This window comes from Ascidia mentula, chromosome 5 (assembly GCF_947561715.1).
Source record: "Ascidia mentula chromosome 5, kaAscMent1.1, whole genome shotgun sequence".
Classification (NCBI taxonomy): domain Eukaryota; kingdom Metazoa; phylum Chordata; class Ascidiacea; order Phlebobranchia; family Ascidiidae; genus Ascidia; species Ascidia mentula.
Genome location: NC_138570.1, coordinates 22020552 through 22035786, shown reverse-complemented (window position 1 = coordinate 22035786; position 15235 = coordinate 22020552). Strand labels below are relative to the sequence as shown.

The 15235-nt window shown below is 41.2% G+C and overlaps 1 protein-coding gene across 2 annotated transcripts; it reads left to right on the top strand.

Moving 5' to 3' along the window:
• The first annotated feature begins 551 nt into the window (after nucleotides 1-551).
• On the top strand, nucleotides 552-13250 carry LOC145903729 (protein phosphatase EYA2-like). 2 transcript variants are annotated; one of them, XM_082991855.1, is made up of 15 exons: nucleotides 552-689; nucleotides 878-973; nucleotides 1034-1141; nucleotides 1201-1255; nucleotides 2054-2135; nucleotides 2205-2289; nucleotides 2355-2465; nucleotides 7052-7125; nucleotides 7190-7313; nucleotides 7454-7581; nucleotides 9501-9584; nucleotides 10995-11084; nucleotides 11388-11716; nucleotides 12234-12456; nucleotides 12679-13250. In XM_082991855.1, the coding sequence occupies exons 1-15, from the start codon at nucleotides 590-592 to the stop codon at nucleotides 12757-12759; spliced, it is 1770 nt and encodes a 589-aa protein (XP_082847981.1). In that variant the 5' UTR covers nucleotides 552-589; the 3' UTR covers nucleotides 12760-13250. The 2 variants fall into 2 exon arrangements, with proteins under 2 accessions (XP_082847981.1, XP_082847980.1); XM_082991854.1 differs by having other exon boundaries at nucleotides 1034-1144.
• The last annotated feature ends 1985 nt before the right edge of the window (nucleotides 13251-15235 follow it).

Genomic DNA, 15235 nt, shown 5'->3' with positions numbered 1-15235 from the left:
TAAAGTTTGGTGAAATTTGGAATTAAGTATTTAATAAAAGATGCACGCAATGTTTTAAAACATCAATTAAACTTTTAGTTTTTATAAAATCAATTACAACAAACATTGCAAACAGAATTTTCGGTAAAATGTAACAATATTTCCAACCAGTTTATTTGCTCAAGATTTTATGGTTGGTTAAACGAGTTTTCCTGGCATTGAAATGCGAAAAGATTCAAAATAAGACTTTCATTTGTCGGGAAGATGGGATTCTAACCGCACCGGGATTCGAACCCGTGTTATCCTGGTTTCTGTTCAACATTAGGGCGGGGTCCTTCCCTAATTATTCCGATCATCCCAAAATCGGAAAACGTTTTTTTGACCACACCGGGATTTGAACCCAGGATATCCTGGGCACGAATCCCGATAAGGATTTCTTCTGGGTCGGGTGCCTGACAAATGTTTTTAATCACCCGCCCCCAATTGAAAAACATTTTTGTCTGTATGCCTTTGGATTTAACCCTCGTGCGCCTCTAGCGTTGGACAAATTTTGATCTAATGCGACCATAATTTGTGCCGCTGTTTTTAAAGATTTAGTAGCTGTGTAACCATGGCAACTGCCATATCGGAATACAGCACTCCAAATGATGACGTAACACACAGAATTCCTTCGTCATCACCTCGTCATGGTCAAAGCACAGTTCATAAAGGCGAGTGTTCCAATAAAAATGTTCTTACAAATTTATTGATATTTTACAAAAGAAATTAATTTAAAAGTGTTTATGGATTTAATTGGAAACACAACCGGGCTCGGTGAAATCATTCCACGCCATGCAAACAACCCCCGTACATTGTCAACCTGCTTGGGAATGCTTGAATAAAAAATTCGATTTTGCAGTCGTGTCCTCCCCTGACTCCCCGCAACCCTCTGCGACGTCACCGGTTGCCATGACGACCGTGCGTACGAGCGATGACGGAGTTGAGGAAAGTGAGGGTAGGTTAGGAAGTGGCGGCAATTACCGGCTCGACTAACACACAGCCTACCTCGCTCTAGACCCGCACCAGCCAGTACCCGTTATACAGCAGATGCATGACGTCACGCAGCATATGACGTCAGAGATAGGGGAGCCGTACGCAGCTAGATCGTCGGGGTACAACGACGGTGGTGAGAATATTTGTTAAGTTGCTTGTGACGTAACAATGTAAATTATTATGCTTTAGAAACTGTGACTCCGCTGACAACGATTCACGCCCAATATCAGCATCCACAGTTTGTGTAAGTGTTTTGTGTCTTGGGTACGCGTGAGTATTGTAACCACCATGGATTGATTTTGGTGGAGTAGAATTTGAATATTAAAGGAATTTGCAACATATTGTTGTGGGAGTTGTGACTGAGGGAGGTTATGACAAAACAATGCATGCAAATTTATAATATGCAAATTATTGACATTAATTCATTGTGGTTATTCAGACAAAGACAAAGTACCCACAAATTATTAAAATCATCACAGAATATTTCAGAAGTTAAAACAAGTTATGTTTTTTCTACAAACATGCATGACGTCAGGCAGAGAAATGTTTGTTTTGAATTTAAACAATCATAAAAACAATATTTTACAATCACAAATTTGATCAACGTAAAAATATTGTAAAGATTCCGTGTATGTTTTGGTGCCCACTGTATGTTTTGGTGCCCACTGTTTGCGGACGAAGTTAAAAATTCAAATGTAACAAAATAGAAACGCAAGCAAGAAATCAGCAGCAGTGCCAGCATAATATAAAGCCTTGCACAACACAAGAACCTCTCCGCGTAAAAACTGAGCCTTGTTAAAGGAAATTGTTGCGTCGTCGATTAAACGAGTTCTCGGTAATCTGCGGTTGCTGGAAATGGCCCATTTAAGCCATAGTAACTGACTCCAGTACTAAATGCTGGGTGAGCATTATGCAAGACGGACAAATTCGCTAAACATTGTTGTCCGTATGCGAGAAAAGTGACTTTTGTAGAAAAGTGAAATTGTTTAGTGAGAAAGTTTCGTGAGGCAGATTTGATACTACGTCATTTATTGTGGTTTAGAATTCCAGAAACGTTGATCGCGCCTCCCATCGCCATTCCTGTTGAGTCACAATACCACCAAGTGACGTCACAATCGGACCAGGTGAGGGTGTGTGTGGAGAGGGAGGGAGGGGTCAACGTTCAAACATTTTTCTTTGTTTCGATTCAATAGATTCCACCAGTGCATCCTTCCATTGATTACGCAACAATGCAAAGTCAATTCCAGTATACTCGACTTCCTCCGCCTCAAATACCAGGTATGTGACGTCACACGGTGGTGACGTCATTTTTGCACTAATTGTCGCGATTTTTTGTCGTTTAGGAAACCGCCCAGTGAAATTGGAAGACAGTGCTGTAACGTCACAAGCACCATATTCATACGTCACACAGGCGGCATTCCCCGCGCATGCGCAGTATGCGATACCAATTCAAGGTATATTTGTCAGATTTTTGTTAAAAAAATGTCAATTTTGTTTTCAATTTGTAATTTTAATCAAGAAACAAAATCGTTCTATGTGAGAACAATGACCAGTTGTCCACTGTAACTATGGTTACTTATTGTTAGATCACAATGGTTTATTGTTAATGTTGAGATTTTTGTTGTCTTCTATGGTGCTGATGTGTTGGGCTGAGAAGTTTCGTGTTAGATCGAAAAGGGCAAATAATTGTTGGCGAAGTAGCACTGATGATAAGCACAGCAGTGTTCGAAACGTTTGGTTGACAATGGTCAGCAAATCAGCTTCCTGTTGTGCTTCGCAAGGTTGATAATTATTCTGAAACTTGATTAAAAAAATATAAAGATAAAAAAGTACGAATTACAACTGTTGATGGAAACTTTTCAAAATTGGAATGATTAAAACGACTCCAATAATCCACAGTTAGCTTTGTTGCGACCAAAGGAAAATAATAGCGCTGTGCTGGTGCGCTGTGGGCGCCATCATATGACGAATTTTCCCTTTTTTTCGGGAAGCATTCGATGGAAATTAGTGGCGAGGAGAGCGGGCGTCGTATCAAATTGCGTTGGTTTGTGCCCCGGGCCGCTCTGTCAATCTGCTTCTGCCTTTTCTTGCCAAAAACAAGATCCTGACAGTCGATAAGTGCATTCGAAGCTGGCTATACTGGCGAGAAGGTCGCGAAGTTTTCGTCTTCTCGACTCGATTTAACTAAAAAGTTCGAAAAAGCTTGCAAGAAATGAAAAGTTGGGTTGTGGAAGTTTAAGTTTTCGCGAAAAACTTTCCTTGATCGAGAAGTGAAAAATATTGAAGAAAATATTGGAAACTGTGAAAATGGCAGCTTACCCGGCGATGTGGGGCCAGTACATGTACGGTAAGTGGCCTGTTCGACCTTGCTGTAATTTTTGTGTCGCCCAGCAATGTTGAACTCGACGAATCGTCTGCAAAGTTAGTCTTCCACGTCGCTGTTCATTTAGTGATTGAAGGAAAATTAGTGAAATTGTAAAATGTGAGTCAACTTTAGGAACTTAATAATCGTTTGAAGAACTAACTTAGTGCAATTTTATATCGACTGCATTATTGCATAATGAAAAAACATCTGTGATTTCACTATTTCAAAAAATCACCAAGTTCGCCATTTTGTTGGCGCGCGACGGTAATTACGCCGCCTCATTATGACGTAACACATGTTTTCGAGATGCAAACGCAATCGCCATTTTGACGCGTTCTAATTCTGTCGCCTTTCGTTAATTGTCGAATGTTGTTCGCTTTCCGACAAAGGACGATGATTGATCATTTGCAGTTCGTCTTTGTGACGTGTCAATGCGCATTGTCTTTTCGCGAGCCGCGAGCTTCGGTCTTTCATCGGCTTCTAAAGTTTCGCACTTCGCGCCAGACGAAATAAATAAACAAAGCGTCGCGTTTTAAGGGGGGAAGACCGTTTCCGACGCGATTTTGTTCGGTTTTGTTCACTTATATGTGATAACCGAATACAACCTGCATTGCATGCCGGGAGAAATTGTCACCAACCTCGACCTGATCTCGGCGTTCGTTGACATTACAGAAACTTGTGAACAAAAGAACAAACAAAGGTCGTACTTTAAGCGCGCGTGGGTGACGTCAAAGTATGTCCGATGAATTTATTTCGTAATTTCATCATAAAACGTGTTTAAGATCTTCGTCACGACAAATATTTTCTTTTATTAAAATTGTGAAGAAGAATTTAACACAATTACCAGGATAGAGAGAACTTTCTACCACTAAGTTTCACAGAACACCACCAGAGCATGGCGTAATAATGTTGTAGTCGCCTGGGGCCAATCGCAAACCTAACTCATCCCCAAATTTGTCGCTCGAATCGTTGTCGCGAGTCGTGTTACAAACTATGTACAAGGAGGTGAATAAACCATGCGGCTACTCAACCTCTGAGTCCGATATTCAACGTTAATATCGATTTTGCCGTGAAGTTCGTGAATTTAAATCACGTAACCTTCAATTAAATTCTTAATGATTTATGAATTCCCACTCACGGTTTCACGAACTTCTCACGGAGTTTTTCACAGGTCCCGTGTTTTTTCCGAAGTTTTCTGCTGAAAAGTTGGTCTCTGTATTCTGTGCCGAACCCGAAAGCCTCAAAATTATTTCTGATATTTAACATTTTTGTTTCATTTAACACTTCACGTATCTTATTAATCACACAACAAGTCCATACAATCTCTAGTTTTGCGAAAAATCACAATGTTTCAATTTTGAAAACTCACAGACCCGCATTCATCAATTACAACTTTACGGACTGAAAAACTAAAATGAAAAACGTTCATGACTTTGTTACGATGCAAAAAGTGATGCTGAAACATTTTGTTCAACTCGTTTACAACAAAACACAATGTTTACAACATATTGTGTGGTTGATATTTTCCCAGATAAATGGTAAACAACATCTCGATTCATTGCTTTTTACCGGTATCAAATTTTAAATTTTGTCGTTGATACAAAGAACTTTCGCGAAGTCGTAACAATAGATTTAAATCACGGTTAATGTTTTTCTGAATGAATTCCGCCAAATTACCGAAACTGGATTTTTTTGTGTGACATTGTTGACTGTTAGTCGATCGTAGATATTTCATTTAAATGCAGACACATGCGGATATAATATTGGTATGTGTTGTGCATGTGTTGTGTGGATTGCATGGGTGTGACAACCTCAAAACCCACGTTCAACGCAAGTGCGCAACCATACCAACATACATGGGGTTATCCACAATTGAGCATGGTTGGTGGTAAGGTTGGTCGTGTATGGAGTGGCAACATTTCCACCACATCCACATTAAACCTTCTCCAATACAAAAGTTTAAAAGTTCGCTGCTACTTCGTGTGGGCGATGCTTACAATGTTTGCAACAAATCTGCAGCGATTCTAAGCGGGCAGCATTCCGCTTTGTTATGTCACAATACCATTGTTCGTGCAGTGATTGTTATCCAAACAAGTTAAAGAAGCTCGTTAGTGCTCCTTATATTCATCCGCGGCGTGCGCTTGTTGATTCAGGATTAGCACGTGCCGCGACAATTATGACGCATTAGTGCATTGTGTCGTCATAATCCGATGAAGGAATCTGGCACACAGGTGCGCAATTATGACAAAACAATCGAGGCGCGCGTTGCGCTTTCGACCGAGGAACAATTTTCGGCTGAAAATTCGTGGATTTTTGTCGCGTCAATTAGCGCGCCCCGTGCGCAATCGACCGTAACGCGGGGGCCTGAGTAAATTTTAACCCCAGTGACGTTTCACGGTGTTTGTTTAATGGACTCCTCCCCAGTTTGGCGTTTAAAAATGTCTGAAAAAAGTCGCGGATATTTCAGAAAATAATTAATTGCGAGGCTTCAGCCTCCAGTCGCGATTCTGCGGCGAAAGTTAATCTTCCCCCCACCCGTCAAGGTCACTCGCTTGACCTTTCGAATTCGTTCGCGCGGTTCCCACCGGGTCAGGTTACTCGCAAAGTTGTGGGTGAAAACTCGAACGGACCCAGGGGGTTCCTTGGGCCCAGATACCCAGGACCCAGGGCTACCAACCCCAGATCGCGAATGCCGCAAGTAGATGAAGTTAGATTTTTCTTTATGACGTCACAAATGTAAGATGTTTTGAAACTGTACCACGGTTTAGTCACGCTTCAACGAGCGCATAATTCTGGAACGTGCGTTTTGGTCAAATAATGGTTTTTGGTCAAATTATGAAATGCGGATCGAGTCCTTCCCCCCACAAAACGCGATTCGGGTTCCTTGTTCTCACTTCTAACAATTAAAGAACTTGTTTTCATTTCGGACAAACATGTTATTGTTTAGAATTTGAGAACTTATTGTTGGCGTCAGTTGAAATGCAAACATACCAAAACGTTTAGTCCGAATTAACGTTGATGCAGAACATCTTGTTTATTAAAAACATTTTGGAACTTAATTTGGACGTTGACATGATGAAGGGTTAACACAGGAAACATGTTGTGATGACAATGAAAATACTGCAGAAATAGTTGGTGATTAACAACAACAAATTGAACATAGCTAGGATAAATCCACACAACCTCCTCCATCTCATCAACGTAAGGCGGGGAAGAAAGAAAATAAAATCAGCGCCGTCACGCGCGGTTGCCCATGCCTGAAATGGGGTCCCAGAAGGCCGAACATCTCGCGTCGAAAGCTTTTTGTGCGGAATTATTGCTGGCAAAAACTTGAGCGTTGCTTGATTACGAAAACCCCACTGTTAATGTCAAGAATAGTGACGTAAAAGTAGTTGTTACGTCACAATCGTTTGGATAACAGTGTTCTGGAATTGAGGTTTATCTAGTGGAAAAGTTTTTCAGGCAGGAAATTAACATTGAATTTAAGAAAAACAGCCTTAAGTTATCTGTTAAGGTTTGCTGAACAAAGAAGCTGTCGTTGTAACGTTCTAGAATTTGCTTTCGCGTTTAGAATGGAAGCGATAGCGAGCTTCTTTCCTTCTAACATAGGTAAAGTATACTAACCCCACATGACAATGCACTTAAACACGATTATGACGTATATATCGTTTTCAGGAGCTGGTGGTGGTTATGGATATGGCGGTCACGCATCACTGAGTGCAGGACACAACATGAATACGTCACCACAGGTTTGTTGTGACGTAGACAATGGATTTCGCATCACTCGTAAAAACTTTGATTGTTGCGTCACAGGAGAGTTACGCCGCTGCCAGTTACCCTCACTACTACGGCGCACCAGGTGGTTACTATGGAAACAACAGCGCTGCGGCGGTCATATCCTCCCCAGTTACGTATCAACTACAAGAACCACCGCCTGGTATGATTTCTATGATCAACAGTTGTTCTAGTTTGCATGGCGCAAAAAAACAATACTTTTCGATTATTCAAACCGCACGAATCTTTGCTTGCTAAGTGTCCCAAAGAATTGTTACTGTGACGTAACAATGTCGTTTGCAGAACAATCTGTTTCGGGTGAAACTTTGAAATATTCGGTGGACGATCTCGACAGGAGGAAATCGAGCGGAAAATCAAAATCTCGGAACAATCGGAAAAATCCATCGCCAGGTCCAGATTCCCAACTCGAGGTAACCTGAGGGTTCACGTGGTTTTTCTTCTACTTTGGACAGTATTTCCACACAAACTCAGACAAAATACGAATCTAATCTGCCGACCATTGTTAAGCAAACCTTTCGATCATTGCTGTGTTCTTCATCAGTGCTGTGAGGTAACTGAGTTGCATAGCGACTTCAAAAACGGGCGGGTAAAACAGAAGACAGGACTGAACCATCAGCAGTGTTCGAAACGTTTGCTTGTAATAATCAGCATATTAGCTTCAATTTTCAATTCAGTGTGATTAACTCCAAGTTATTCGCACCTCAGACAAAATAATTCCAGTAGTTTTTACTCGAACAAGAACGAGCACAAGTTCCAATATTGTAATCAGGGAGGACTCGCGAATCTGTTGCTGAGCGATGTTTTAAGCGGTTCGTTTACCCCAGGCATTCCCATAAATTAATGACTCATCGCCAAACTATCTCCTCTGTGTAAGCTTTACTCCAACACATCCACAATAAGTTTGTTGGCTTCCACAGATATCAAACATCCCCAGAGCTGATATTTACAATTAATATTTTTCAATTATTTTTCTCTGTCGCGATCGAATTCCACAAAACCTCAAGAGCGAAGAGATCGAAAACCGGACCGGGATTCTAAACCTCGGGTCGATTGTTACGTATTAAAGAGGGAAACGCGATTAACGCTCAAATCTAATTGTTGGTTGACAGGAGCGGGAAATGTTGTGGGGGGGGAGGGCGTTATTCGATAAGAGTTGATTTTCGTCGCGCGATTCATTTTATGGCGTAGGGATTTCGTCGCGTCGATGCCACCAGTAAATTAACCTGACGCGACATTCCAGTTTCTCCCTTCATAAATTCAACCATCAATATTTCCTGACTACTCTGTGACAACAAACATCATCCGTTTTCGTTAATTTTTATCGGAATTTAATTTTTAATTTATATATGGAACGACTTCGCGATTCCAACCTGTGAGGGGGGTGAAGATTTAGGCGAAATCCTAGAATAAAGTTTCAAATATTGTGGAATTTTCATGTAATGTAAAAGAAGCAGCCCAGGAATAATAATAATATTATGTTGACTTCTGGAATGAAAAGTTTGATTCCGTGAAAAAACATTTTTCGTTGTCAAATTGTTGATAAATGTTCAAACTTTCTAAGTGACAAATAATTAATTAGTTACAACATGAGAGGAGGTGTTATTTACTGAAACTACCCGAGCACTTTGTGATTGTTTTGCCCCCACGGTAGCAGTTGATCGGTAACTGGATCCCAATACGTTCGAATCAGCTTTCCGCACTCGAAGATGGAATTTAATATCGTGAATGAAAATGCTTGAACAAATATTGAACAAAAATATTCATGTTATCTGCATGAGGTTGCGAAACTTAAATATAAGACGGGAAAATGTTTCGGGAAGGGGAAAATTAATTTGTCCGCACTGCAAAGTACAACATTGTATTTCTGAACCCCACAAGTGTATTACGAGGAGTCCTGCACAATCTATGCATTATTCACTATTGCAAACAAACTGGTATTCAAAGTCTGATGCAGGAACATTTACTGAAAACACAATAAAATGTTAAGAAAGCAATTAATGTTTTTTAAACCATTTACTATTACGTCAATTTCGATTTATGCAATTTAAAACCATGTCATTTAGTTTGCAGGAACATATAAATTATTTTTCATAATTTAGTGACTTAACTGATTTGATTTGTTATCACTGATCAAGTTGTAGTAGTTTTTGTGCAGGAACAAAAGCATCGTTTGAACTAGAAACCCAATAATGTTTTCGCCCCAAACATTTGTATGGAGTTAAGCTTGGTATTTGCCATCAGCATTAAAACCTGTTAATTTTACTTCAGAAGGTTTTCGGTCACGTGTTGGGTATTGCCATGGTTACCAAATGTTTCTTCTTCGTTACAGCGAGTTTTCGTGTGGGATCTGGACGAGACGATCATCATCTTCCACTCCCTCCTCACATCCTCCTATGCTCAGAGATACGGAAAGGTGAGTCTCGTTAGCAAGAATTTCACGCGCACTTCGCTCCCAATCAAGCGTGACCACTTGCGGCGCTCTGACGCGTTCCCATGATCACGTGACAGCCCCGTTTCCTGCCGCCCCGACGGGCGATTGTTAAATCACAAAGCTCGTTATCGCCGCTGACACGTGACCGCCGAAGAAGTGGGGAGGGGGTCGACTTTCTGTTGATGGTTCTCAACGACGACCGTGGGTTTTTTTTACCTTTTTTGCGCCGAGCATTTCTTTATGACGTCAACAGATACCGACTTTCAAACTTTTTGGCCCAATGTTTTAAAGAAGTGCCACCGAAAATGTTTTGGGGTCCTCACATCGTTTAATTATTTTCTTTCATCTCAAGATTAAATTCAATTATTGACAATTCGACCAATGTGACTGTCCTTTATTTAATGTCTGTGAACAACTAACAAAATATTGAATATGATTTTGTTGCTTTACGAACTCTGCGAAACGATCAAAGCGCTTTGATGACGTGAAATAAGTCAATTACTCAATTTTATTTGGTGGGTCAGAACAATTATCCGGTTAGTCACCATCTCGTTTCGCGGGTTTCTTCACACTGATTCATGCGACCTGTCACCTGCCGGGCGAGTAACTAAATAGCTACTGTCTCCGCTGATCATCAAAGCGTGACCGGTGACGTCACAGCCAACTTATTGGGGGGGAGGTCGTGACTAACTTTGTTTGCTTAGAGAGGTTTTTGTTGTGGGCGCCAGAATTTCAAACTTAGGTTTCGCTCCGCAACACGGAAGCAAAACTTCAAACAAAAATAAATCTATCTGAGTTAACTTCTGTTGAAACATTCATGGTTAATCCCGCACCTAAACATCCCACGGGTAATAATTTGCTGCCAAAACCTAGGACGACTTTTCATTTTTGAATAAATCCATCGATTAAAGTTTCTTGAAGGAGAGTTTGTTCCAATCCTCACTTAAACCAAGGTTCTGTTAAACACCTGCTGGAATTTAAAATTTGTATTTAATTTTCCGTGAAAAAAATAGAATTCGCTTAATTTGCAAAATGAAACAGAATTGATGAAGATATATTGACAAACCGGTAGAAAAATATTGTAAATGTCAATTTCATGCTTTAAAGTAAACCCAGCATTAAACAACCTGAGAACAGCCGCCATTTTCCCGCCCAGTCTCATGACGTGGTTGAAGGAACAACTATTAGGACATTTCCAACTTTTCCATTCCCACAGAAAACGCGGGGATTAAAACGTAACGAAACCCAGGTTGGGCAAAACACCTTCAATTTCACTTGAGTTATCTCCCAGTCAGTCGACGGAGAAAATTAAAGTCTTGCTCCCCATGAATAATTCATTCAGCCCAGGGGCGCCGTTGGTGTCGAGTTACAAACCGGTTCATATTTCCTCAGGATGCGTCGGCAACTTGCGCACTCGGTCTCAGAATGGAGGAGCTTATTTTCAACCTGGCTGACACGCACCTCTTCTTCAACGACCTTGAGGTTCGACTTAATCCATGTTATGATGTTTATTACCGCATTGCGGGTCACTGCTGCTGATGTTTCGAGGCTTTACTGGCAAATCACGATTTGAAAGTTGTCGACATTTAAATTTAGTTCGACGATTTTTTTACGTCCACTTGGTCACCCGGATGTTACTTAATTCTAATCTCGGCGTGTTTCGAAATCACAAAATGGTCTGGTGGGAAATTTTAAGTTTTTTCCAACTGACTCCGTTCCCTAAATTGTCGTTTAATTTCCCCTGCAAGTTTGCTTGCTAATGACGCAATCGTTATGACGTCACAGGAATGCGACCAAGTGCACATTGATGACGTGTCATCCGACGACAATGGACAGGACCTTTCCACGTATAATTTCGCCACCGACGGATTTCGATCCACGTCTGGGAATGTGTGCATGGCCACTGGAGTGCGCGGCGGAGTCGATTGGATGAGGAAGTTGGCATTCAGATACCGAAGAATCAAGGAAATATACGAGAGATATTCGAACAACGTACAAGCTCTACTGCCCGTCCACGGCCGGGACACGTGGATGCAGTTGACCTCTGACCTTGAAACCGTCACTGACAATTGGTTGACGCTTGCCATGAAATCCCTGCAGATTATACACAGGAGGTAAATGTAAACACGTTGATTTACGATTTGTAGAAACTTAGGTGCGGTTTGAGCTCCTGTTTAAAATATGAAGTTGCCAAAGTGATATGAGATCATGAATAATTTGCAACATTCGTTTTCCCAAATCAATGTGTTCATGCTTTAACCTCACTCTCTCTATACGTGCAAGGGTAGGCTTTGACCGAATGTTTCCAAATTTAGTTTCAAAAACCACGTTATCAAATATGTTTACAATGGTGATGCGTATCACGATGATGCAACTAACAGGAGAACATGTTTACAAGCTAGTTAATTTTCCAACTACAAAAGTTATTCTTTTATTTGTGCAAGCAAAGCAACCACAATAATCGTTCATTTTCTTTACAGCTGTATTTTTTTACATTAAACGCACAAAAGTATCAAAAATCAGACGTCTTCTTGCATTAAATGCTGCATTTTGTAAAAAAAAATTGAACTAGGAAGTCACAATTTCACAACATACACAAAATATTTTTCCCAACAATCCATCTTCCCACAGACCGAACTGCGTAAACGTCCTCGCCACGACGACTCAACTCGTCCCAGCGCTCGCAAAACTCTTCCTGTACGGCCTTGGGGAAGTTTTCAACATCGACAACGTCTACAGCGCCACAAAGATTGGCAAGGAGAGTTGTTTCGAGAGAATCATACAACGGTTCGGGAGGAACGTCACATACGTTGCCATTGGCGACGGCCGCGACGAAGAACAAGCTGCCAAAGTGGTAAGAACTTAATGACGTCAGTGTATATTCGCAGATTTCCTCTTAATTTCAACGCCTTTAAAGCCCAGCCAATAATTGACACAAACATATATTTAAACACTCACCTCAACGTTTGTGTATTTTCTACTGGAGTTTAAAGATGCCCCTAAACCCGTCCACAATACACGTGTGTGAATAGTTAGGTTCACATCCATGCCGAGGTTAAATCGATTCTTCCCACAGCACAACATGCCTTTCTGGAGGATTTCATCACATTCTGACCTGATGGCTCTACATCACGCACTTGAACAAGACTACCTTTGATCATGACGTCATCAAAACCAGCTCCCACACACACTGGGTGACGTCACGGAAACTGGCATTGTGAACTCATAGACCGATCGTGCAATTTAGCTTACAGGCTAATGAGATTATGACATCACAAAAGCGACGACGATCCAATTACATTCTTTCATTCCTCCACGTACGTTGCGACGCCTCACAGACAATTTGTTACGTCATAATCAACCCGAAACAAACAACGGCCGCATTATTTTCAGTTTCGCCAATTTGCAAGCAGCAGTGTTACGTCACAAAAGCGCAAGTTGGCTTTTTTATTTTTTTCTTGTGGTGAAATAAATAATTGTATAAACGTTAATTCTCGAATGTAACGCGACCCCGTCACACAGCTGGCTACGTCACAGAACTTCCATTGTGACGTAGAAACACTGCTGTTGATGTGTGTTGGGTTACTTGGTTGTCAGCAGTTTGAAGAGATCCGTTTTGATCAAAGCTGAGTGTAGGTTGGGGGAGGAGAGGGGGGGGTTGTTGATCCTTTCGACCTAGGGTTGTATCAGGATTATAAAATCCTTGCAGGGCGAATATTGAGGACTCACAACTAATCAAGTTCCGTAGAAGGTCATCGTGGCTTTTCCAAATTCACTACAACTGCAGTCGTCCATCTTAATCCTGTGCTGAACGCAAAAAGTAAGACAAAAAATTATGAAATTAAATCTTATAGATTAAAAATAATTTTAACAGAGGAAACATATCTAAAGACTACAGGAATTATTCAATGGAGTTTGTGGTGATATTTTAATAACTGCTTGTCCATGTTCATCTGCTGACAGACGTAGTCCCAGGTTCGTTCTTTGAGGCCGCATTAAACCGCTGTGTTGAAAATGCGAGTTGTCTGCTTGCAAGGTCGTCAGATGGCTCAGCATCCAGCGTACGTGAGTGTGGTCATGGCTACAGAAGGATCGAAAATTCTTGCTACAAGTTATTTCCTCGATTTGTAACTTGGCAAGCAGCAAATTCAACTTGTGTAAGTGAGTCTGCTGCCCTTGCCCAAATTCAATCAGAGAAAAATACTTAATTTTTTAATGCGCTATGGTCGCAATTATCAGACACCCAGTCATTGTCACGACCATTCATTATTTGAATAAACTTTCCCTGTTGGTGTGCGTTGGTAACATCATCAAACTTTCCCTGTTGGTATGCGTTGGTAACATCATCAAACTTTCTGTCAAGCTCAGTTCTACGCACGTGACCTTGCTTTGCACCACCTTCCGGCAATTTGTTTTGCGCAGGCACAAAGTTTTATTGGGAGGTTGAAAGTATTCTGTGATACTCATGTCCGTCCAAACAGCATTTGCCTTCTTCCCCCAACTTTCTTCGACTTCCTGTCGGGCGTGTTTCTATTTTAGGGAAACTCAATCAATATTTCATGTTTACCATCGTACATTTTCGTGTGTCGTTAAGCTTCCTGTGGTCGAACGAAGTGCTCACTTTTTCCCATGATCTGCTTCTGGTTTAAATTTGACTCGCCCAAAACGACCATGTGGCATCTTTTCATTTTGGCGTCAAATTCTCCCCGGAAAAATATACGGACATAAGTGTGATTGAACCGTCGCATGTTGTTTAAATCAGTGAGTAATTTTCTGTCGCTTTTAAACATTTGTGAAAACAGTGCAATGGCCACAACTGCCGGTTGCGTCTATCTCCATTATATCGCATTGTGTGCATTGGTGAAAAATTAAGTCTCTTGCGACCACAGCATGATACTGGGAACTGACATGCTGCAGCGTTCCGCCCAATTTTCCTTCCACCGCAACGCCGTCGACCTTTTGTTCATCCTGCATAATCGCAAGCGCTTCTAATTTCTACTTGACCTCGTCTATGACCGCCGAGCCCGAGTTTTGTTAACTTGCGAACCAGAATTGGCAACAAATCATAACCGAGCCGAACAACAGGTAATGTTGCAACGAAAAACGCAGCGAGGATGAGAATCAGGCCAACAATCGCGCGACTCTTAAACGGAAGGGAAATGATTTTGTTTTTTTTGACAGAAGTGAGCGAGCGTGAAAGAATTTCTCACAAAATTGTGACTTTGTGTTGCTGATAAGATTTACAGAACTTTAGAAAGTTGAAACAACGACAGAAATTACTTCTTGTCAGATCAGCATTCAACCGTAAGTGTGTAACTGAGTTGTAAGATAACGCATGAAATGCATCTTGACAAGGCAGAATCCCTCGTATGGCGATCACAGATATCATACCGAGATCAGTAAGTGCCCTAGCATCGCAGCCGATCAGAGTCAAAGGTTTTATGCAAAGTGTGGAAAACATCTTTGGTGGCGAGTTTGAATCCAACTTCTCGGTTGAGGTTTCAAGTAGAAGAATCTGCTTGACGTCTTTGTTGTCCAAACCGCAATAAAGCTTCATTCATTTGCAAAACCCACTGCTTTCATTTCTCCTTAAAGTCATAATATTTTCCCAAATATTTAAACGCGCAACATCG

What these genes read in the sequence shown, in the direction of transcription:
- LOC145903729 (XM_082991854.1), top strand. Translation starts at nt 590, where the DNA reads ATGGCAACTGCCATATCGGAATACAGCACTCCAAATGATGACGTAACA. An exon ending in TGACGTCACAATCGGACCAG is followed by an intron (nt 2,136 to 2,204) that starts GTGAGGGTGTGT and finishes TCGATTCAATAG; the next exon opens with ATTCCACCAGTGCATCCTTC. An exon ending in CTGCAGATTATACACAGGAG is followed by an intron (nt 11,717 to 12,233) that starts GTAAATGTAAAC and finishes ATCTTCCCACAG; the next exon opens with ACCGAACTGCGTAAACGTCC.